The sequence below is a fragment of the Salvelinus fontinalis genome, chromosome 10 (genome assembly GCF_029448725.1).
Source record: "Salvelinus fontinalis isolate EN_2023a chromosome 10, ASM2944872v1, whole genome shotgun sequence".
In the NCBI taxonomy this organism is placed as follows: Eukaryota; Metazoa; Chordata; class Actinopteri; order Salmoniformes; family Salmonidae; genus Salvelinus; species Salvelinus fontinalis.
In genome coordinates this window covers 41,669,662-41,694,025 of record NC_074674.1, presented here as the reverse complement: position 1 = coordinate 41,694,025, position 24,364 = coordinate 41,669,662, and the positions used below count along the sequence as shown (strand labels likewise).

Sequence of the window (24,364 nt, the reverse complement as noted above, 5' to 3'; positions counted from 1 at the left end):
GACATCACGATAGCCCATAACGACATCACGATAGCCCATAACGACATCACGATAGCCCATAACGACATCACGATAGCCCATAACGACATCACGATAGCCCATAACGACATCACGATAGCCCATAACGACATCACGATAGCCCATAACGACATCACGATAGCCCATAACGACATCACGATAGCCCATAATGACAAAGTAAAAACTGTGTTCTATAAATAAAAAAACGGGGGGGGGGGGCGCATTTACATAAGTATTCAGACCCTTTACTCAGTACTTTGTTGAAGCACCTTTGGCAGTGATTATAGCCTTGAGTCTTCTTGGGTATGACGCTACAAACTTGGCACACCTGTATTTGGGGAGTTTCTCCCATTCTTCTTTGCAGATCCTCTCAATGTCAGTCAGGTTGATGGGGAGCCTCGCAGCACAGCTATTTTCAGGTCTCTTCAGAGATGTTCAAGTCCGGGCTCTGGCTGGGCCAATCAAGGACATTGAGACTTGTTCCCTCAATCCTGCCTCGTCTCCCAGTCCCTGCCACTGAAAAATATCCCCACAGCATGATGCTGCCACCACCATGCTTCCCCGTAGGGATGGTGCCAGGTTTCCTCCAGATGTGACGTTTGGCATTCAGGCCAAATAGTTCCATCTTGGTTTCATCAGACCAGAGAATCTTGTTTCTCATGGTCTGAGAGTCCTAGGTGCCTTTTGGCACTCCAAGTGGGCTGTCATGTGCCTTTTACTGAGGAGTGGCTTCCGTCTGGCCACTCTACTATAAAGGCCTGATTGGTGGAGTGCTGCAGAGATGGTTGTCCTTCTGGAAGGTTCTCCCATCTCCACAGAGTAACTCTGGAGCTCTGTCAGTGTGACCATCGAGTTCTTGGTCACTTCCCTTACCAAGGCCCTTCTCCCCCGATTGCTTAGTTTGGCCTGGCGACCAGCTCTAGGAAGAGACTTGGTAGTTTTTCCATTTAAGAATGATGGAGGCCAATGTGTTCTCGGGGACCTTCAATGCTGCAGACATTTTTTTGGTATCCTTCCCCAGATCTGTGCCTCGACACAATCTTGTCTTGGAGCTCTACGGACAATTCCTTTGACCTCAGGACTTAGTTTTTGCTCTGACATGCACTGTCAACTGTGGGACCTTATATAGACAGGTGTGTGCCTTTCCAAATCATATCCAATCAATTGAATTTACCACAGATGGACTCCAATCAAGTTGTAGAAACATCTCAAGGATGATCAATGGAAACAGGATGCACCTGAGTTCAATATCCAGTCTCATAGCAGAGGGTCTGAATACTTATGTAAATAAGGTGTTATATATTTGAAACCTGTTTTTGGCTTTTTTTATTATGGGGTTTTGTGTTTTAGATTGATGAAGAAAACAATATATTTAATCCATTTTAGAATAAGTCTGTAACGTAACAAAATGTGGAAAAAGTCAAGGGGTCTGAATACTTTCTGAATGCACCGTATGCTCAGACAGGAACCTGCCAGATCCAGTTCTCTACCCCAGCGGTTCTCTACTGGTGGGTCGCGACCCAAATCAGGTTTTGAATGGGTCTCGAGTGTCCGAGTGAAGTAAAATAAAAAATATATTATCCAGTTTGAAGTTAAATGACTTAAACCAGGTAGAAATTAAAATGGTCATTTATTTTGAATAATGACATCTGAACTATTTTTCTAAAATCACTGTTATTAGCAGCGCTATTTAGCGTATTTGGTGGATTAGCATTCGTCGAAAGCTTAGCATTCGCCGAAAGCTTAGCATTCGTCGAAAGCTTAGCATTCGTCGAAAGCTTAGCATTCGTCGAAAGCTTAGCATTCGTCGAAAGCTTAGCATTCGTCGAAAGCTTAGCATTCGTCGAAAGCTTAGCATTCGTCGAAAGCTTAGCATTCGTCGAAAGCTTAGCATTCGTCGAAAGCTTAGCATTCGTCGAAAGCTTAGCATTCGTCAAGAATATGAGCAAAATTGTATTATTGACAATGGAAAGGTGGGACTGTTCCCTCTTTCATATAATTGGTACATTTAGTAAGAATATAACGTTAGTCATTTCTCCGTAGTTTTTTATTTATTATTATTTTTTTTTTACAATTTGAGACGTGAATATTGGATTCACAACTGAGACAACCTGGTTCAAATTTGGGTCCCGCGGGTCGACCAGATGAGGAATCACTGGTCGTTATCTTCCCAATCCGCTACGCTGTTACTGGAATCCTAGCCAGCTAGAAGCGGTGTTGTCTGTTCTGCTGGAAACAAATGGTTTTCCAGGTGTAGTTCTCACCTGTCCCCCCCCCCCTCCCACTCTCTCACCTGGTTTACCTCCACTCCTTTATGATCTACCGTTCTACATGACCCATCGGTTCGTCCTGTTTTCTGTCTCAGACCTAGCACCGGTCCTGCTAAAAGCTGGTTTATAGTTAGTCCGATCACAGCTCTGTTGATCATTCTAAAATACCACATCTGTTTTTAGACCTACTGTAAACCAAGCTCCGTGGGTTGGTTAACTTTACAGCACTCACCCTCTCTCTCCTGTCTGTCTGTAGGCTCAGAACCACTCACCTCGCCCGGTCTGTCTCGTGTGTCTGTGTGTCGGCTCAGATCCACTCACCCGGTCTGTCTCGTGTGTGTGTGTGTCTGTAGGCTCAGATCCACTCACCCGGTCTGTCTCGTGTGTGTGTGTGTCTGTAGGCTCAGATCCACTCACCCGGTCTGTCTCGTGTGTGTCGGCTCAGATCCACTCACCCGGTCTGTCTCGTGTGTGTGTCTGTAGGCTCAGATCCACTCACCCGGTCTGTCTCGTGTGTGTGTGTAGGCTCAGATCCACTCACCCGGTCTGTCTCGTGTGTGTCTTTCTTCTCTAGGCTGAGCCAGATGCGTGTGGGCCATGATGCTAATGCTAAGCGCTACGATCAGATCCAGGAAGAACTCGAGGCAGCTCAGAACGCCATTCGCCGGCTCGAGGGTTCATCCAATGACGACGCAGAACAGTATAAATTCTTGCAAGAGATGCGAGGGTATGTTCGAGACTTGCTTGAGTGTTTCGGTGAAAAGGTAAGGGAGAAATTCTCTGCCTCTCTTAGTTTTATGTGTTTTTTTCTCTCTTTCTCTCGGTGTGGGTTAATATACTTATTTATTTTTTTTAAATAGTAACATAATAAATTTGATATGTACTTTTGATGTAAAAAATAAACAGTTAAGTTCATTTCTGCTTTAAATAAGAGATGCCTTATTTTTTTTTAGTTTAGAGCAATTTATTTGTTGCAGTATACTTCCACTTGGTCATCTTTAACTGAATGGCTCTGATACTCCTTAGTAGTGAGTGTCTGTATTACACCTATTAACCTCTACAATATTCATCATAAACTGCAACGTTTTATTTCATCTTAACATCCGACTGGTGTTCGTTCTACAGCCGGTGTTTTCTAGGTGTGACTACAGAGAGTCTCGATGAACCTGCTCGCTAAACTGACCCATCAGCTTCTCTCTCCTAACACTCACTTCCTCCTTCAGCTCTTCCTTAGTGGAATGATGCATGATGGTCAATGGAGTCTCTTTGGTGTGGGGGGGGGGGGGCTGAGGGCATTGTGATTTTCAAAACTCGCTTGACTGCGCAGTTCAAACTAAAAGCTCTTGACTTGTTTAGTGAAGGAAAGCTGAAATGTGTTGGACATGGAAACATTTTTATAGATGTAGAATGAACAGATTAAACACGTCGATTTGAAAAAGAACTACAACATTTTAAATTGACTGATATTCCCGTCTATATATTCACACCTCTCATCACAATTGGACGTGTCACCTGTCAGTCAAGCCTCTCTCTCTCTCTCTGGCCCTTGCACCAAATGAGGTCTCCCGGTGACCCGGCGGCCGGTCAGCCTGAGCAGGGCGTGTTCTGTGTGGAGGTCGGAGGTGACGTTTGGGCGTGTATGTTTCAGGTTCCCACCGTGGCGGAGCTGGAGGGCAACATGCACCAGTTACTAAGGCAACGGGCCTGTCGGCTGGTCCAGCGGCGCCAGGATGATATTAAAGATGAATCGGCGGAGTTTGCAAGCCTTTCAAGTCAGTCCATCTTGAAGGTTTTTATTATTTACTTGAACGGCCTCGTTGGTTCTCTCTCTGTGTGTGTGTGTGGTGGTGGTCTGTGTGTACGTGCGAAGCCCCCCCCCCCCCCCTCACCCACTCTTATTTTCCTTAAGTGTTAACCCCCAAACCCTTCTCATGTCTCCCCGTGTGTCTCTGTCTCCCCCGTGTGTCTCTGTCTCCCCGTGTGTCTCTGTCTCCCCGTGTGTCTCTGTCTCCCCGTGTGTCTCTGTCTCCCCGTGTGTCTCTGTCTCCCCGTGTGTCTCTGTCTCCCCGTGTGTCTCTGTCTCCCCGTGTGTCTCTGTCTCCCCGTGTGTCTCTGTCTCCCCGTGTGTCTCTGTCTCCCCGTGTGTCTCCCCCGTGTGTCTCCCCCGTGTGTCTCCCCCGTGTGTCTCCCCCGTGTGTCTCCCCCGTGTGTCTCCCCCGTGTGTCTCCCCCGTGTGTCTCCCCCGTGTGTCTCCCCCGTGTGTCTCCCCCGTGTGTCTCCCCCGTGTGTCTCCCCCGTGTGTCTCCCCCGTGTGTCTCCCCCGTGTGTCTCCCCCGTGTGTCTCCCCCGTGTGTCTCCCCCGTGTGTCTCCCCCGTGTGTCTCCCCCGTGTGTCTCCCCCGTGTGTCTCCCCCGTGTGTCTCCCCCGTGTGTCTCCCCCGTGTGTCTCCCCCGTGTGTCTCCCCCGTGTGTCTCCCCCGTGTGTCTCCCCCGTGTGTCTCCCCCGTGTGTCTCCCCCGTGTGTCTCCCCCGTGCGTCTCCCCCGTGCGTCTCCCCCGTGTGTCTCCCCCGTGCGTCTCTGTCTCCCCCGTGCGTCTCTGTCTCCCCCGTGCGTCTCTGTCTCCCCCGTGCGTCTCTGTCTCCCCCGTGCGTCTCTGTCTCCCCCGTGCGTCTCTGTCTCCCCCGTGCGTCTCTGTCTCCCCCGTGCGTCTCTGTCTCCCCCGTGCGTCTCTGTCTGTGAGTGGTGTGAGCCTTGTTGTCAAGTGAGCTTGGTGAGAGAGGGAGACGTGAGCTTGTTCTGAGTCCTGACTGCACAGTGTGATGTGTAAAAGGGCGAAGCTGTTTCAGCTCCTCCGTCTGTTGTGGCTGAGATGACTGTTACAGACAGAACCACAGAAGGTCTGTCTGTAGTTGTCTGTAGACCTGTAGTCTTTTTTTATGTCACTGACCAATAAGACCAATCAGAGATTCAGACAGGTTCTTAAGTGAATGCTAATTAATATGCTGCTGCTGCTGACCATAGACGGACAGGTAAGTGTGTTATGTGGATTCAAGATAGTTTAGTGTCTCCGTGATAATCCAAGCAGAACAGCAATGCATTACGACTATAGACCAGGACAGTTAATCAAACAGAATGTTACTACATTACGACAGGAGACCAGGACAGTTAATCAAACAGAATGTTACTACATTACGACTATAGACCAGGACAGTTAATCAAACAGAATGTTTCTCCATTACGACAGGAGACCAGGACAGTTAATCAAACAGAGAATGTTTCTGCATTACGACAGGAGACCAGGACAGTTAATCAAACAGAATGTTACTACATTACGACAGTAGACCAGGACAGTTAATCAAACAGAGAATGTTTCTACATTACGACTATAGACCAGGACAGTTAATCAAACAGAATGTTACTACATTACGACAGTAGACCAGGACAGTTAATCAAACAGAGAATGTTTCTCCATTACGACTATAGACCAGGACAGTTAATCAAACAGAGAATGTTTCTACATTACGACTATAGACCAAGACAGTTAATCAAACACAGAATCTTACTACATTACGACTATAGACCAAGACAGTTAATCAAACAGAGAATGTTTCTACATTACGACAGGAGACCAGGACAGTTAATCAAACAGAGAATGTTTCTACATTACGACAGTAGACCAGGACAGTTAATCAAACAGAGAATGTTTCTACATTACGACAGGAGACCAGGACAGTTAATCAAACAGAGAATGTTTCTACATTACGACAGTAGACCAGGACAGTTAATCAAACAGAATGTTTCTACATTACGACAGTAGACCAGGACAGTTAATCAAACAGAGAATGTTTCTACATTACGACAGTAGACCAGGACAGTTAATCAAACAGAGAATGTTACTCCATTACGACAGGAGACCAGGAGAGTTAATCAAACAGAGAATGTTACTAAATTACGACAGTAGACCAGGACAGTTAATCAAACAGAGAATGTTTCTACATTACGACAGGAGACCAGGACAGTTAATCAAACAGAATGTTTCTACATTACGACAGTAGACCAGGACAGTTAATCAAACAGAGAATGTTACTACATTACGACAGGAGACCAGGACAGTTAATCAAACAGAGAATGTTTCTCCATTACGACTATAGACCAGGACAGTTAATCAAACAGAGAATGTTTCTACATTACGACAGTAGACCAGGACAGTTAATCAAACAGAGAATGTTTCTGCATTACGACAGGAGACCAGGACAGTTAATCAAACAGAATGTTTCTACATTACGACAGGAGACCAGGACAGTTAATCAAACAGAGAATGTTTCTACATTACGACAGTAGACCAGGACAGTTAATCAAACAGAGAATGTTTCTACATTATGACAGGAGACCAGGACAGTTAATCAAACAGACAATGTTACTACATTACGACAGTAGACCAGGACAGTTAATCAAACAGAGAATGTTTCTCCATTACGACTATAGACCAGGACAGTTAATCAAACAGAGAATGTTTCTACATTACGACTATAGACCAGGACAGTTAATCAAACAGAGAATGTTTCTACATTACGACTATAGACCAGGACAGTTAATCAAACAGAGAATGTTTCTACATTACGACAGGAGACCAGGACAGTTAATCAAACAGAGAATGTTTCTACATTACGACAGGAGACCAGGACAGTTAATCAGAGAATGTTTCTACATTACGACAGGAGACCAGGACAGTTAATCAGAGAATGTTTCTACATTACGGCAGGAGACCAGGACAGTTAATCAAACAGAGAATGTTTCTACATTACGACAGTAGACCAGGACAGTTAATCAAACAGAGAATGTTTCTACATTACGACAGGAGACCAGGACAGTTAATCAAACAGAGAATGTTTCTACATTACGGCAGTAGACCAGGACAGTTAATCAAACAGAGAATGTTTCTACATTACGACAGTAGACCAGGACAGTTAATCAAACAGAGAATGTTTCTACATTACGACAGTAGACCAGGACAGTTAATCAAACAGACAATGTTACTACATTACGACAGTAGACCAGGACAGTTAATCAGAGAATGTTTCTACATTACGGCAGGAGACCAGGACAGTTAATCAAACAGAGAATGTTTCTACATTACGACAGTAGACCAGGACAGTTAATCAAACAGAGAATGTTTCTACATTACGACAGGAGACCAGGACAGTTAATCAAACAGAGAATGTTTCTACATTACGGCAGTAGACCAGGACAGTTAATCAAACAGAGAATGTTTCTACATTACGACAGTAGACCAGGACAGTTAATCAAACAGAGAATGTTTCTACATTACGACAGTAGACCAGGACAGTTAATCAAACAGAGAATGTTTCTACATTACGACTATAGACCAGGACAGTTAATCAAACAGAGAATGTTTCTACATTACGACAGTAGACCAGGACAGTTAATCAAACAGAGAATGTTTCTACATTACGACAGGAGACCAGGACAGTTAATCAAACAGAGAATGTTACTACATTACGACTATAGACCAGGACAGTTAATCAAACAGAGAATGTTTCTACATTACGACAGGAGACCAGGACAGTTAATCAAACAGAAGGGGTGTCTCATATTTATAAATAAAGTACTTTTTCTGATCCTGGTGTCAAATGCAGAAATGGCTTTTTCATGAAAAATGTGTTGCATATTTATTTAGTCAGTGCAAATTGTGTGTTGTCTAGTTCAGTCAGGTGAATGATTTGGAGGTGGGGGGTAGTCTAGAATTTGAGCCAGGTGGGGGTGGGGCGTAGTCTAGAATTTGAGCCAGGTGGGGGTGGGGCGTAGTCTAGAATATGAGCCAGGTGGGGGTGGGGCGTAGTCTAGAATTTGAGCCAGGTGGAGGTGGGGCGTAGTCTAGAATTTGAGCCAGGTGGAGGTGGGGCGTAGTCTAGAATTTGGGCCAGGTGGAGGTGGGGCGTAGTCTAGAATTTGGGCCAGGTGGGGGTGGGGCGTAGTCTAGAATTTGAGCCAGGTGGGGGTGGGGCGTAGTCTAGAATTTGAGCCAGGTGGGGGTGGGGCGTAGTCTAGAATTTGAGCCAGGTGGGGGTGGGGCGTAGTCTAGAATTTGGGCCAGGTGGAGGTGGGGCGTAGTCTAGATTATGAGCCAGGTGGAGGTGGGGCGTTGTCTAGAATTTGGGCCAGGTGGAGGTGGGGCGTAGTCTAGAATTTGGGCCAGGTGGAGGTGGGGCGTAGTCTAGAATTTGGGCCAGGTGGAGGTGGGGCGTAGTCTAGAATTTGAGCCAGGTGGGGGTGGGGCGTAGTCTAGAATTTGGGCCAGGTGGAGGTGGGGCGTAGTCTAGAATATGAGCCAGGTGGAGGCTTAGTCTAGAATATGAGCCAGGTGGAGGTGGGGCGTAGTCTAGAATTTGGGCCAGGTAGAGGTGGAGCGTAGTCTAGAATTTGGGCCAGGTGGAGGTGGGGCGTAGTCTAGAATATGAGCCAGGTGGAGGTGGGGCGTAGTCTAGAATTTGGGCCAGGTGGAGGTGGGGCGTAGTCTAGAATATGAGCCAGGTGGGGGTGGGGCGTAGTCTAGAATTTGAGCCAGGTAGAGGTGGGGCGTAGTCTAGAATATGAGCCAGGTGGGGGTGGGGCGTAGTCTAGAATTTGAGCCAGGTGGGGGTGGGGCGTAGTCTAGAATTTGGGCCATGTAGTGGTGGGGGGGGATCTCTGTCCCGTCCTCAGGTCTCTAACCTTTGACCTGTCTCTTCCAGGTAAGGCTGTGATGGCTCCTAACCTCATGTCTCTTGACTCGTTTGGGAGAGACAGGACAGTCTATCAGGAGCACGCCAGACAGAGAAGGATCGCTGAACGAGAAGCCAGACGGTACGATGCTACGTTAAATATCAATATTCAGTCAGTTTAAATGTTTATTTTTTTTATTTAACCAGGGAGGCCAGTTGAGAACAAGTTCTCATTTACAACTGCGACCTGGACAAGATAAAGCAAAGCAGCGCGACACAAACAACAACACAGAGTTACACCTGGAATAAACAAACATACAGTCAATAATACAATAGAGAAATAAAGAAAGTCTATATACAATGTGTGCAAATGGCGTGAGGAGGTGAGGCAATAAATAGGCCATAGTAGCGAAACTATGTTGGTGAGGGCTTTCTATCAGGAGAACGCCAGACAGGAGGATAGCAGAGCGAGAGGCACGAGGGTACTACCCTTAGCTGACGCATTAAACCAAAACGGCACCCTATTCCCTACATAGTGCACTACTTTAGACCAGAGCCCTATGGAACCCTATTCCCTATATATAGTGCACTACTTTAGACCAGAGCCCTATGGCACCCTATTCCCTATGTAGTGCACTACTTTAGACCAGGGCCTATAGGTGTCTAGCTGGAGCTCAGATTAAACAGCTGAATCCACCTTCACTCATAGTTTTAAATGGATATTTCACTTTTTCCTCTCTAGAGTTTGTCAGTTTTTATTCCAGGACACAGGACTCTCCCAAGGTCTGAAAACATGTGAAATATCTCTTTAAACAGAGCTCTGCTGTCCCCTAGTGTTAAGTTGAAGTTATCACAATGTACTCATCGTATCAAACATACTGTGAATACAAACCCCTTTACCAAAGTCAGCAGCATACCACCCTGCATACCACTACTGGCTTGCTTCTGAAGCTAAGCAGGGTTGGTCCTGGTCAGTCCCTGGATGGGAGACCAGATGCTGCTGGAAGTGGTGTTGGAGGGCCAGTAGGAGGCACTCTTTCCTCTGGTCTAAAAAATATCCCAATGCCCCAGGGCAGTGATTGGGGACACTGCTCTGTGTAGGGTGCCGTCTTTCGGATGGGACGTTAAAAAGGGTGTCCTGACTCTCTGAGGTCATTAAAGATCCCATGGCACTTATCGTAAGAGTAGGGGTGTTAACCCCGGTGTCCTGGCTAAATTCCCAATCTGGCCCTCAAACCATCATGGTCACCTAATAATCCCCAGTTTACAATTGGCTCATTCATCCCCCTCCTCTCCCCTGTAACTATTCCCCAGGTCGTTGCTGCAAATGAGAACGTGTTCTCAGTCAACTTACCTGGTCTTGACTCCTTGGGGTGAGTCTCAATATACAATCCCCTTTACCATAGTCTTGACCCCTTGGGGTGAGTCTCAATACAATCCCCTTTACCATAGTCTTGACTCCTTGGGGTGAGTCTCAATATACAACCCCCTACCATAGTCTTGACTCCTTGGGGTGAGTCAATACAATCCCCTTTACCATAGTCGTGACTCCTTGGGGTGAGTCTCAATACAACCCCCTTTACCATAGTCTTGACTCCTTGGGGTGAGTCTCAATACAACCCCCTACCATAGTCTTGTCCCCTTGGGGTGAGTCTCAATACAATCCCCTTTACCATAGTCTTGACTCCTTGGTGTGAGTCTCAATACAATCCCCTTTACCATAGTCTTGTCTCCTTGGGGTGAGTCTCAATATACAACCCCCCCTACCATAGTCTTGTCCCCTTGGGGTGAGTCTCAATAAACAACCCCATACCACAACCCCATATGACATCCAGTGGAACAGCCACTTTACAATAGTGCATCTAAATCTTTTAAGGGGGGGGGGGGGGGGGGGGGGTTAGGGTTAGTTAGCAGTTCTGAGTGACCCAAATGGGTGTTATCAATACAACAAGAAGTTGAACCAGTGGTTGCAGGGGCATTTATCCTTGAAAAGTTGAGTATTGCTTTCTAAAGCTATCTTCAAACTTACTTATGCTGCCCAGTCCCCTACACGCGGCCCGGTCCCCCCCTACACGCGGCCCGGTCCCCCCCTACACGCGGCCCGGTCCCCCCTACACGCGGCCCGGTCCCCCGCCTACACGCGGCCCGGTCCCCCGCCTACCCGCGGCCCGGTCCCCCCCCCCCCTACACGCGGCCCGGTCCCCCCCCCCCTACACGCGGCCCGGTCCCCCCCCCCCTACACGCGGCCCGGTCCCCCCCCCCTACACGCGGCCCGGTCCCCCCCCCCTACACGCGGCCCGGTCCCCCCCCCCCCCCTACACGCGGCCCGGTCCCCCCCCCCCCCCTACACGCGGCCCGGTCCCCCCCCCCTACACGCGGCCCGGTCCCCCCCCCCCCTACACGCGGCCCGGTTCCCCCCCCCCCTACACGCGGCCCGGTTCCCCCCCCCCTACACGCGGCCCGGTTCCCCCCCCCCTACACGCGGCCCGGTTCCCCCCCCCCTACACGCGGCCCGGTTCCCCCCCCCCTACAAGCGGGCCCGGTTCCCCCCCCCCCTACACGCGGCCCGGCCCCTCCCCCTACACGCGGCCCGGCCCCTCCCCCTACACGCGGCCCGGTCCCCCCCCCCCTACACGCGGCCCGGTCCCCCCCCCCCCTACACGCGGCCCGGTCCCCCCCCCCCCCTACACGCGGCCCGGTCCCCCCCCCCCCCTACACGCGGCCCGGTCCCCCCCCCCCCCCTACACGCGGCCCGGTCCCCCCCCCCCCCTACACGCGGCCCGGTCCCCCCCCCCCTACACGCGGCCCGGTCCCCCTCCCCCCCCTACACGCGGCCCGGTCCCCCCCCCCCCCCCTACACGCGGCCCGGTCCTCCCCCCCCCCTACACGCGGCCCGGTCCTCCCCCCCCCTACACGCGGCCCGGTCCTCCCCCCCCCTACACGCGGCCCGGTCCCCCCCCCCTACACGCGGCCCGGTCCCCCCCCCCCCCCCTACACGCGGCCCGGTCCCCCCCCCTCCCCCCCTACACGCGGCCCGGCCCCCCCGCTACACGCGGCCCGGTCCCCCCCCCCCGCTACACGCGGCCCGGTCCCCCCCCCCCGCTACACGCGGCATGGCCCCCCCCGCTACACGTGGCCCGGTCCCCCACGCAGCCCCCCCCCCCCCCCCCACATCTTGACAACAAGATAGGTAAAGCGGTTGACCAGATGCTTTTCAACTTAATCTGGACAAATGGTACACATTATATTAGGAAATCTGTCGTTATGAAAACATGAATATGTTGGTCTCAATTTATGGGATTTTCCTGCTTTGAATAATACTTTTAAGATAAACATTCTTTAAAGAATCCAACTTCAATTTGAAATTTCATCCCTCATTATATCTTCTCCCGTTTTGGTGACTTCAATTTTATCTTACTTTGTAACGATAAGATTCCTGCTAAATAGCATGGTCGTTAATATATATATAAACATAGTTTTACCCCACCATAGGTATTTCATTTGGAACAATAAGGACATTTTGTATAGAAACAAGTATTTTTATTTTCTATAGAACTGGTTCAATAATCACATCCTTCTGGTGAGTCAACTTTTTAATGCAGAAAGACTATTAGTCAATTATGAGGAATTTTATCTCGTTACAGTATCCTTAGGTAACACCTAGAGTTCTCCAGTGTCTCTGATGCTCTCGTGTTGTTTAGAGGTGTAGCCAGACCTCACCTTCTGGACCTACGTTCGCTTAATCCAGTTGACTCTCCAATAGGAAAAATATGTTTCTCCTTGCTCCCTCAGAACAATAGGTCTTTGCTTTATTTTAAAGGGAGATTGTATCCATTCCTTATAGGGAGTTTTTCCTAGCCACCGTGCTTCTACACCTGCATTCTAGCTGTTTGGGGTTTTAGGCTGGGTCTCTGTACAGCACTTCGAGATATTATCTGATGTACGAAGGGCTATATAAAATAAACTTGATTGATTATGTCACAAGTTACTGGAATACATTGGTCACTAATATCTGTTGGGGGGGGAGTCTGGTTATTACCACACACATATCTGCTTGTTAACGAGGTGAGAGAGGACTCTTTCAGAATGATCCATAAGTATTACCTCTGTGATTCATTACCTGAAGAAACTTTTAAAAAGACATTAACATTGATTGTACTTTTTCAGTTGAGCATCCAGAAACAGCATTTTTATTTTTGTCTACATGTAAAACAATTATGGAAAGATATTTACAGTTTTATAATTGTTAATATTCTTGATGACTTCTGTTTGTTATGGGAGAATGTGCTACTCGGTTTCCTTAACTATAATAAAGATAAAGGAATAACAATTTTACCTCATAAATCTAATTGTGGTAATGTTGTGCTAATTTCATATTAAAATGTAAATTCACTAATAAAAAAACCACTCTTCCGTGTTTTCTATTTAAATAAAACAATGTCTTGTGTGATTGGCTGACGTTGTTTGTGGGCGGGTCTAGAACGCGGCGGCGGCAGGCGCGGGAGCAGAACGGGAAGAGGGCAGAGCATCTAGAGGGGCTTTCCTCCGACGATGAGGAGACGTCGACTGACCTCACATCGTACTGTCTGGAGAGAGGTACCTTCAGACCCTTCTACCTCTCACCTTCTGGCCCTTCTACCTCTCACCTTCTGACCCTTCTACCTCTCACCTTCTGGCCCTTCTACCTCTCACCTTCTGGCCCTTCTACCTCTCACCTTCTGACCCTTCTACCTCTCACCTTCTGGCCCTTCTACCTCTCACCTTCTGGCCCTTCTACCTCTCACCTTCTGGCCCTTCTACCTCTCACCTTCTGGCCCTTCTACCTCTCACCTTCTGGCCCTTCTACCTCTCACCTTCTGGCCCTTCTACCTCTCACCTTCTGACCCTTCTACCTCTCACCTTCTGGCCCTTCTACCTCTCACCTTCTGGCCCTTCTACCTCTCGCCTTCTGACCCTTCTACCTCTCACCTTCTGGCCCTTCTACCTCTCACCTTCTGGCCCTTCTACCTCTCACCTTCTGGCCCTTCTACCTCTCACCTTCTGGCCCTTCTACCTCTCACCTTCTGACCCTTCTACCTCTCGCCTTCAGACCCTTCTACCTCTCGCCTTCAGACCCTTCTACCTCTCACCTTCTACCTTCTACCTCTCACCTTCTACCTCTCGCCTTCTGGCCCTTCTACCTCTCGCCTTCTGGCCCTTCTACCTCTCGCCTTCAGACCCTTCTACCTCTCGCCTTCTGGCCCTTCTACCTCTCGCCTTCTGGCCCTTCTACCTCTCACCTTCTGGCCCTTCTACCTCTCGCCTTCTGACCCTTCTACCTCTCGCCTTCAGACCCTTCTACCTCTCACCTTCTACCTCTCGCCTTCTACCTTCTACCTCTCACCTTCTACCTCTCGCCTTCTGGCCCTTCTACCTCTCGCCTTCTGACCCTTCTACCTCTCGCCTTCAGACCCTTCTACCTCTCGCCTTCTGACCCTTCTACCTCTCGCCTTCTGACCCTTCTACCTCTCGCCTTCAGACCCTTCTACCTCTCACCTTCTACCTCTCGCCTTCTACCTTCTACCTCTCACCTTCTACCTCTCGCCTTCTGGCCCTTCTACCTCTCGCCTTCTGGCCCTTCTACCTCTCGCCTTCTGACCCTTCTACCTCTCGCCTTCTGACCCTTCTACCTCTCACCTTCTGGCCCTTCTACCTCTCGCCTCCAGACCCTTCTACCTCTCGCCTTCTGACCCTTCTACCTCTCGCCATCTGACCCTTCTACCTCTCGCCTCCAGACCCTTCTACCTCTCGCCTCCAGACCCTTCTACCTCTCGCCTCCAGACCCTTCTACCTCTCGCCTTCTACCTCTCACCTTCTACCTTCTACCTCTCACCTTCTACCTCTCGCCTTCTGGCCCTTCTACCTTCTGACCCTTCTACCTCTCGCCTTCTGACCCTTCTACCTCTCACCTCCAGACCCTTCTACCTTCACAATGTTTAATTTGGATATTCTGTTCAGATCCTAAAGCTTTCTGCTTTATCTCCAGTAATACTATTAGTGGTGGTTGATCTGGGGTTGGTATTGAGTTGTCCTCTTGGCCAAGTCCACCTTTGTAAAATATGTCTTCTGACCTCAATTGGACTTCCTGGATAATTAAAGGTTAGATTCAATAGTGTGATATGTTTACATCCAGGTCGTATAGTGTGATATGTTTACTTCCAGGTCGTATAGTGTGATATGTTTACATCCAGGTCGTATAGTGTGATATGTTTACATCCAGGTCGTATAGTGTGATATGTTTACATCCAGGTCGTATAGTGGGATATGTTTACGTCCAGGTCGTATAGTGTGATATGTTTACGTCCAGGTCGTATAGTGTGATATTGTTTATCTTGTTTACTTCCAGGTCGTATAGTGTGATATTGTTTGCATCCAGGTCGTATAGTGTGATATGTTTATCTTGTTTACTTCCAGGTCGTATAGTGTGATATGTTTATCTTGTTTACTTCCAGGTCGTATAGTGGGATATGTTTACTTCCAGGTCGTATAGTGGGATATGTTTCCTTCCAGGTCGTATAGTGGGATATGTTTCCCTCCAGGTCGTATAGTGGGATATGTTTATCTTGTTTACTTCCAGGTCGTAAAGTGTGATATGTTTACTTCCATGTCGTATAGTGGGATATGTTTATCTTGTTTACTTCCAGGTCGTATAGTGTGATATGTTTACATCCAGGTCGTATAGTGGGATATGTTTACATCCAGGTCGTATAGTGTGATATGTTTACATCCAGGTCGTATAGTGTGATATGTTTACATCCAGGTCGTATAGTGGGATATGTTTACATCCAGGTCGTATAGTGTGATATTGTTTACATCCAGGTCGTATAGTGTGATATGTTTATCTTGTTTACTTCCAGGTCGTATAGTGGGATATGTTTATCTTGTTTACTTCCAGGTCGTATAGTGTGATATTGTTTACATCCAGGTCGTATAGTGTGATATGTTTATCTTGTTTACTTCCAGGTCGTATAGTGGGATATGTTTATCTTGTTTACATCCAGGTCGTATAGTGTGATATGTTTACTTCCAGGTCGTATAGTGTGATATGTTTACATCCAGGTCGTATAGTGTGATATGTTTACATCCAGGTCGTATAGTGTGATATGTTTACTTCCAGGTCGTATAGTGTGATATGTTTACGTCCAGGTCGTATAGTGTGATATGTTTATCTTGTTTACATCCAGGTCGTATAGTGTGATATGTTTATCTTGTTTACTTCCAGGTCGTATAGTGTGATATGTTTACATCCAGGTCGTATAGTGTGATATCTTTACTTCCAGGTCGTATAGTGTGATATGTTTACTTCCAGGTCGTATAGTGTTATATGTTTATCTTGTTTACTTCCAGGTCGTATAGTGTGATATGTTTATCTTGTTTACATCCAGGTCGTATAGTGGGATATGTTTACATCCAGGTCGTATAGTGGGATATGTTTACTTCCAGGTCGTATAGTGTGATATTGTTTACATCCAGGTCGTATAGTGTGATATGTTTATCTTGTTTACTTCCAGGTCGTATAGTGGGATATGTTTATCTTGTTTACTTCCAGGTCGTATAGTGGGATATGTTTATCTTGTTTACTTCCAGGTCGTATAGTGTGATATGTTTACATCCAGGTCGTATAGTGTGATATGTTTACTTCCAGGTCGTATAGTGGGATATGTTTACTTCCAGGTCGTATAGTGTTATATGTTTATCTTGTTTACTTCCAGGTCGTATAGTGTAATATGTTTACTTCCAGGTCGTATAGTGTGATATGTTTACATCCAGGTCGTATAGTGTGATATGTTTACTTCCAGGTCGTATAGTGGGATATGTTTACACCCAGGTCGTATAGTGGGATATGTTTACTTCCAGGTCGTATAGTGTGATATGTTTACACCCAGGTCGTATAGTGTGATATGTTTACTTCCAGGTCGTATAGTGGGATATGTTTACACCCAGGTCGTATAGTGTGATATGTTTACATCCAGGTCGTATAGTGTGATATGTTTACATCCAGGTCGTATAGTGGGATATGTTTATCTTGTTTACTTCCAGGTCGTATAGTGTGATATGTTTACATCCAGGTCGTATAGTGGGATATGTTTACATCCAGGTCGTATAGTGTGATATGTTTACATCCAGGTCGTATAGTGGGATATGTTTACTTCCAGGTCGTATAGTGGGATATGTTTACTTCCAGGTCGTATAGTGTGATATGTTTACGTCCAGGTCGTATAGTGTGATATGTTTACGTCCAGGTCGTATAGTGTGATATGTTTACATCCAGGTCGTATAGTGTGATATGTTTACATCCAGGTCGTATAGTGGGATATGTTTACTTCCAGGTCGTATAGTGGGATATGTTTACTTCCAGGTCGTATAGTGTGATATGTTTACATCCAGGTCGTATAGTGTGATATGTTTACATCCAGGTCGTATAGTGTGATATGTTTACATCCAGGTCGTATAGTGGGATATGTTTACTTCCATGTCGTATAGTGGGATATGTTTACTTCCAGGTCGTATAGTGTGATATGTTTACATCCAGGTCGTATAGTGGGATATGTTTATCTTGTTTACTTCCAGGTCGTATAATGTGATATGTTTACATCCAGGTCGTATAGTGGGATATGTTTACATCCAGGTCGTATAGTGGGATATGTTTACATCCAGGTCGTATAGTGGGATATGTTTACTTCCAGGTCGTATAGTGGGATATGTTTACTTCCAGGTCGTATAGTGTGATATGTTTACGTCCAGGTCGTATAGTGGGATATGTTTACATCCAGGTCGTATAGTGTGATATGTTTACATCCAGGTCGTATAGTGTGATATGTTTATCTTGTTTACTTCCAGGTCGTATAGTGTGATATGTTTACATCCAGGTCGTATAGTGTGATATCTTTACTTCCAGGTCGTATAGTGTGATATGTTTACTTCCAGGTCGTATAGTGTTATATGTTTATCTTGTTTACTTCCAGGTCGTATAGTGTGATATGTTTATCTTGTTTACTTCCAGGTCGTATAGTGTAATATGTTTACACCCAGGTCATATAGTGTGATATGTTTACTTCCAGGTCGTATAGTGTTATATGTTTATCTTGTTTACTTCCAGGTCGTATAGTGTGATATGTTTATCTTGTTTACTTCCAGGTCGTATAGTGTAATATGTTTACACCCAGGTCGTATAGTGTGATATGTTTACTTCCAGGTCGTATAGTGTGATATGTTTACATCCAGGTCGTATAGTGTGATATGTTTACTTCCAGGTCGTATAGTGGGATATGTTTACACCCAGGTCGTATAGTGGGATATGTTTACTTCCAGGTCGTATAGTGTGATATGTTTACACCCAGGTCGTATAGTGTGATATGTTTACTTCCAGGTCGTATAGTGGGATATGTTTACACCCAGGTCGTATAGTGGGATATGTTTACTTCCAGGTCGTATAGTGTGATATGTTTACATCCAGGTCGTATAGTGGGATATGTTTACTTCCAGGTCGTATAGTGGGATATGTTTACTTCCAGGTCGTATAGTGGGATATGTTTACTTCCAGGTCGTATAGTGTGATATGTTTACGTCCAGGTCGTATAGTGGGATATGTTTACATCCAGGTCGTATAGTGTGATATGTTTACATCCAGGTCGTATAGTGTGATATGTTTACATCCAGGTCGTATAGTGGGATATGTTTACTTCCAGGTCGTATAGTGTGATATGTTTACATCCAGGTCGTATAGTGGGATATGTTTACTTCCAGGTCGTATAGTGGGATATGTTTACTTCCAGGTCGTATAGTGTGATATGTTTACATCCAGGTCGTATAGTGGGATATGTTTATCTTGTTTACTTCCAGGTCGTATAGTGTGATATGTTTACATCCAGGTCGTATAGTGGGATATGTTTACATCCAGGTCGTATAGTGTGATATGTTTACATCCAGGTCGTATAGTGGGATATGTTTACTTCCAGGTCGTATAGTGTGATATGTTTACATCCAGGTCGTATAGTGTGATATGTTTACATCCAGGTCGTATAGTGTGATATGTTTACATCCAGGTCGTATAGTGGGATATGTTTACATCCAGGTCGTATAGTGTGATATGTTTACATCCAGGTCGTATAGTGGGATATGTTTACTTCCAGGTCGTATAGTGGGATATGTTTACTTCCAGGTCGTATAGTGTGATATGTTTACGTCCAGGTCGTATAGTGTGATATGTTTACGTCCAGGTCGTATAGTGTGATATGTTTACATCCAGGTCGTATAGTGGGATATGTTTACATCCAGGTCGTATAGTGGGATATGTTTACTTCCAGGTCGTATAGTGGGATATGTTTACATCCAGGTCGTATAGTGTGATATGTTTACATCCAGGTCGTATAGTGTGATATGTTTACATCCAGGTCGTATAGTGGGATATGTTTACTTCCAGGTCGTATAGTGGGATATGTTTACTTCCAGGTCGTATAGTGGGATATGTTTACATCAGGTCGTATAGTGGGATATGTTTACGTCCAGGTCGTATAGTGGGATATGTTTACGTCCAGGTCGTATAGTGGGATATGTTTACGTCCAGGTCGTATAGTGGGATATGTTTACGTCCAGGTCGTATAGTGGGATATGTTTACATCCAGGTCGTATAGTGGGATATGTTTACATCCAGGTCGTATAGTGTTTATATGTTTATCTTGTTTACATCCAGGTCGTATAGTGGGATATGTTTACATCCAGGTCGTATAGTGGGATATGTTTACTTCCAGGTCGTATAGTGTGATATGTTTACATCCAGGTCGTATAGTGTGATATGTTTACTTCCAGGTCGTATAGTGTGATATGTTTACATCCAGGTCGTATAGTGTGATATGTTTACTTCCAGGTCGTATAATGGGATATGTTTACTTCCAGGTCGTATAGTGTGATATGTTTACTTCCAGGTCGTATAGTGGGATATGTTTACATCCAGGTCGTATAGTGTGATATGTTTACATCCAGGTCGTATAGTGTGATATGTTTATCTTGTTTACATACAGGTCGTATAGTGTAATATGTTTATCTTGTTTACATACAGGTCGTATAGTGTAATATGTTTATCTTGTTTACGTCCAGGTCGTATAGTGGGATATGTTTACTTCCAGGTCGTATAGTGTGATATGTTTACATCCAGGTCGTATAGTGTGATATGTTTATCTTGTTTACGTCCAGGTCGTATAGTGGGATATGTTTACATCCAGGTCGTATAGTGTGATATGTTTACATCCAGGTCGTATAGTGTGATATGTTTATCTTGTTTACTTCCAGGTCGTATAGTGTGATATGTTTATCTTGTTTACTTCCAGGTCGTATAGTGTGATATGTTTATCTTGTTTACTTCCAGGTCGTATAGTGTGTGAGAGTAAGAAGGTGTTTGAGGACGTGCTGGAGGACTTCCATTCTCTGGACAGTATCAAGAGTCGTTTTGAGGTGTGGAGACATCTCTACTTCACCTGCTACAGAGACGCTTACATAGGACTGTGTCTGCCCAAATTATTCAACCCCTTAGTACGACTACAGCTCATCACGTGGAACCCTCTACAGGTACGTGATACGGTAGTGTGTGTGTGTGTGTGTGGGGGCGGCCTTTACTGGCCACAATTTTTAATTTGACCCAAGTAAACAAAACAAGATGTCTCTTCTCTCCCTCTCTAGGAGAAGTGTGCTAACTTCGAGTACATGTTGTGGTTTGAGTCGCTGTTGTTCTACGGCTGTGAGGAGCAGAGTGGGATGAAGAAGGGAGACGTGGACATCAACTTACTGCCGGCTATAGTGGAGAGAGTTATACTGCCAAAACTAGCAGGTAATACATCAACCTGTTATAGTGGAGAGAGTTATACTGCCAAAACTAGCAGGTAATACATCAACCTGTTATAGTGGAGAGAGTTATACTGCCAAAACTAGCAGGTAATACATCAACCTGTTATAGTGGAGAGAGTTATACTGCCAAAACTAGCAGGTAATACATCAACCTGTTATAGTGGAGAGAGTTATACTGCCAAAACTAGCAGGTAATACATCAACCTGTTATAGTGGAGAGAGTTATACTGCCAAAACTAGCAGGTAATACATCAACCTGTCTGTTATAGTGGAGAGAGTTATACTGCCAAAACTAGCAGGTAATACATCAACCTGTCTGTTATAGTGGAGAGAGTTATACTGCCAAAACTAGCAGGTAATACATCAACCTGTTATAGTGGAGAGAGTTATACTGCCAAAACTAGCAGGTAATACATCAACCTGTTATAGTGGAGAGAGTTATACTGCCAAAACTAGCAGGTAATACATCAACCTGTTATAGTGGAGAGAGTTATACTGCCAAAACTAGCAGGTAATACATCAACCTGTTATAGTGGAGAGAGTTATACTGCCAAAACTAGCAGGTAATACATCAACCTGTTATAGTGGAGAGAGTTATACTGCCAAAACTAGCAGGTAACACATCAACCTGTCTGTTATAGTGGAGAGAGTTATACTGCCAAAACTAGCAGGTAATACATCAACCTGTCTGTTATAGTGGAGAGAGTTATACTGCCACAACTAGCAGGTAATACATCAACCTGTTATAGTGGAGAGAGTTATACTGCCAAAACTAGCAGGTAATACATCAACCTGTTATAGTGGAGAGAGTTATACTGCCAAAACTAGCAGGTAATACATCAACCTGTCTGTTATAGTGGAGAGAGTTATACTGCCAAAACTAGCAGGTAATACATCAACCTGTTATAGTGGAGAGAGTTATACTGCCAAAACTAGCAGGTAATACATCAACCTGTCTGTTATAGTGGAGAGAGTTATACTGCCAAAACTAGCAGGTAATACATCAACCTGTTATAGTGGAGAGAGTTATACTGCCAAAACTAGCAGGTAATACATCAACCTGTCTGTTATAGTGGAGAGAGTTATACTGCCAAAACTAGCAGGTAATACATCAACCTGTTATAGTGGAGAGAGTTATACTGCCACAACTAGCAGGTAATACATCAACCTGTTATAGTGGAGAGAGTTATACTGCCAGAACTAGCAGGTAATACATCAACCTGTTATAGTGGAGAGAGTTATACTGCCAAAACTAGCAGGTAATACATCAACCTGTTATAGTGGAGAGAGTTATACTGCCAAAACTAGCAGGTAATACATCAACCTGTCTGTTATAGTAGAGAGAGTTATACTGCCACAACTAGCAGGTAATACATCAACCTGTTATAGTGGAGAGAGTTATACTGCCAAAACTAGCAGGTAATACATCAACCTGTTATAGTGGAGAGAATTATACTGCCAAAACTAGCAGGTAATACATCAACCTGTCTGTTATAGTAGAGAGAGTTATTCTGCCAAAACTAGCAGGTAATACATCAACCTGTCTGTTATAGTGGAGAGAGTTATACTGCCACAACTAGCAGGTAATACATCAACCTGTTATAGTGGAGAGAGTTATACTGCCAAAACTAGCAGGTAATACATCAACCTGTCTGTTATAGTGGAGAGAGTTATACTGCCAAAACTAGCAGGTAATACACCAACCTGTTATAGTGGAGAGAGTTATACTGCCAAAACTAGCAGGTAATACACCAACCTGTTATAGTGGAGAGAGTTATACTGCCAAAACTAGCAGGTAATACATCAACCTGTTATAGTGGAGAGAGTTATACTGCCAAAACTAGCAGGTAATACATCAACCTGTTATAGTGGAGAGAGTTATACTGCCAAAACTAGCAGGTAATACATCAACCTGTTATAGTGGAGAGAGTTATACTGCCAAAACTAGCAGGTAATACATCAACCTGTTATAGTGGAGAGAGTTATACTGCCAAAACTAGCAGGTAATACATCAACCTGTCTGTTATAGTGGAGAGAGTTATACTGCCAAAACTAGCAGGTAATACATCAACCTGTCTGTTATAGTGGAGAGAGTTATACTGCCAAAACTAGCAGGTAATACATCAACCTGTCTGTTATAGTGGAGAGAGTTATACTGCCACAACTAGCAGGTAATACATCAACCTGTTATAGTGGAGAGAGTTATACTGCCAGAACTAGCAGGTAATACATCAACCTGTCTGTTATAGTAGAGAGAGTTATTCTGCCAAAACTAGCAGGTAATACATCAACCTGTTATAGTGGAGAGAGTTATACTGCCAAAACTAGCAGGTAAAACATCAACCTGTTATAGTGGAGAGAGTTATACTGCCAAAACTAGCAGGTAATACATCAACCTGTTATAGTGGAGAGAGTTATACTGCCAGAACTAGCAGGTAATACATCAACCTGTTATAGTGGAGAGAGTTATACTGCCAAAACTAGCAGGTAATACATCAACCTGTTATAGCGGAGAGAGTTATACTGCCAAAACTAGCAGGTAATACATCAACCTGTTATAGTGGAGAGAGTTATACTGCCAAAACTAGCAGGTAATACATCAACCTGTTATAGTGGAGAGAGTTATACTGCCAAAACTAGCAGGTAATACATCAACCTGTTATAGTGGAGAGAGTTATACTGCCAAAACTAGCAGGTAATACATCAACCTGTTATAGTGGAGAGAGTTATACTGCCAAAACTAGCAGGTAATACATCAACCTGTCTGTTATAGTGGAGAGAGTTATACTGCCAAAACTAGCAGGTAATACATCAACCTGTTATAGTGGAGAGAGTTATACTGCCAAAACTAGCAGGTAATACATCAACCTGTCTGTTATAGTGGAGAGAGTTATACTGCCAAAACTAGCAGGTAATACATCAACCTGTCTGTTATAGTGGAGAGAGTTATACTGCCAAAACTAGCAGGTAATACATCAACCTGTTATAGTGGAGAGAGTTATACTGCCACAACTAGCAGGTAATACATCAACCTGTTATAGTGGAGAGAGTTATACTGCCAAAACTAGCAGGTAATACATCAACCTGTCTGTTATAGTGGAGAGAGTTATACTGCCAAAACTAGCAGGTAATACATCAACCTGTTATAGTGGAGAGAGTTATACTGCCAAAACTAGCAGGTAATACACCAACCTGTTATAGTGGAGAGAGTTATACTGCCAAAACTAGCAGGTAATACATCAACCTGTTATAGTGGAGAGAGTTATACTGCCAGAACTAGCAGGTAATACATCAACCTGTTATAGTGGAGAGAGTTATACTGCCAGAACTAGCAGGTAATACATCAACCTGTTATAGTGGAGAGAGTTATACTGCCAGAACTAGCAGGTAATACATCAACCTGTCTGTTATAGTAGAGAGAGTTATACTGCCAAAACTAGCAGGTAATACATCAACCTGTTATAGTAGAGAGAG

At 45.3% G+C, this 24,364-nt stretch overlaps 1 protein-coding gene and 1 long non-coding RNA gene across 2 annotated transcripts in view; one reads left to right on the top strand and one right to left on the bottom strand.

Annotated features, from left to right (window-relative positions):
• The window catches only part of paxbp1 (PAX3 and PAX7 binding protein 1), a 59,677-nt gene that overhangs the window by 25,719 nt on the left and 9,594 nt on the right, over positions 1 to 24,364 (top strand). The window contains exons 7-12 of the mRNA XM_055936823.1: positions 2,863 to 3,052; positions 3,937 to 4,060; positions 9,041 to 9,152; positions 13,491 to 13,606; positions 20,415 to 20,614; positions 20,726 to 20,873. Coding sequence (XP_055792798.1) covers positions 2,863 to 3,052; positions 3,937 to 4,060; positions 9,041 to 9,152; positions 13,491 to 13,606; positions 20,415 to 20,614; positions 20,726 to 20,873 — 890 coding nt within the window. The remainder of the gene's footprint in view (positions 1 to 2,862; positions 3,053 to 3,936; positions 4,061 to 9,040; positions 9,153 to 13,490; positions 13,607 to 20,414; positions 20,615 to 20,725; positions 20,874 to 24,364) is intronic.
• Positions 23,700 to 24,285, bottom strand: LOC129864154 (uncharacterized). Its single transcript, XR_008761110.1, has 3 exons — positions 24,135 to 24,285; positions 23,871 to 23,978; positions 23,700 to 23,762 (listed from the first exon to the last, which is right to left on the bottom strand). It is a non-coding gene; the product is annotated as an uncharacterized LOC129864154 (long non-coding RNA).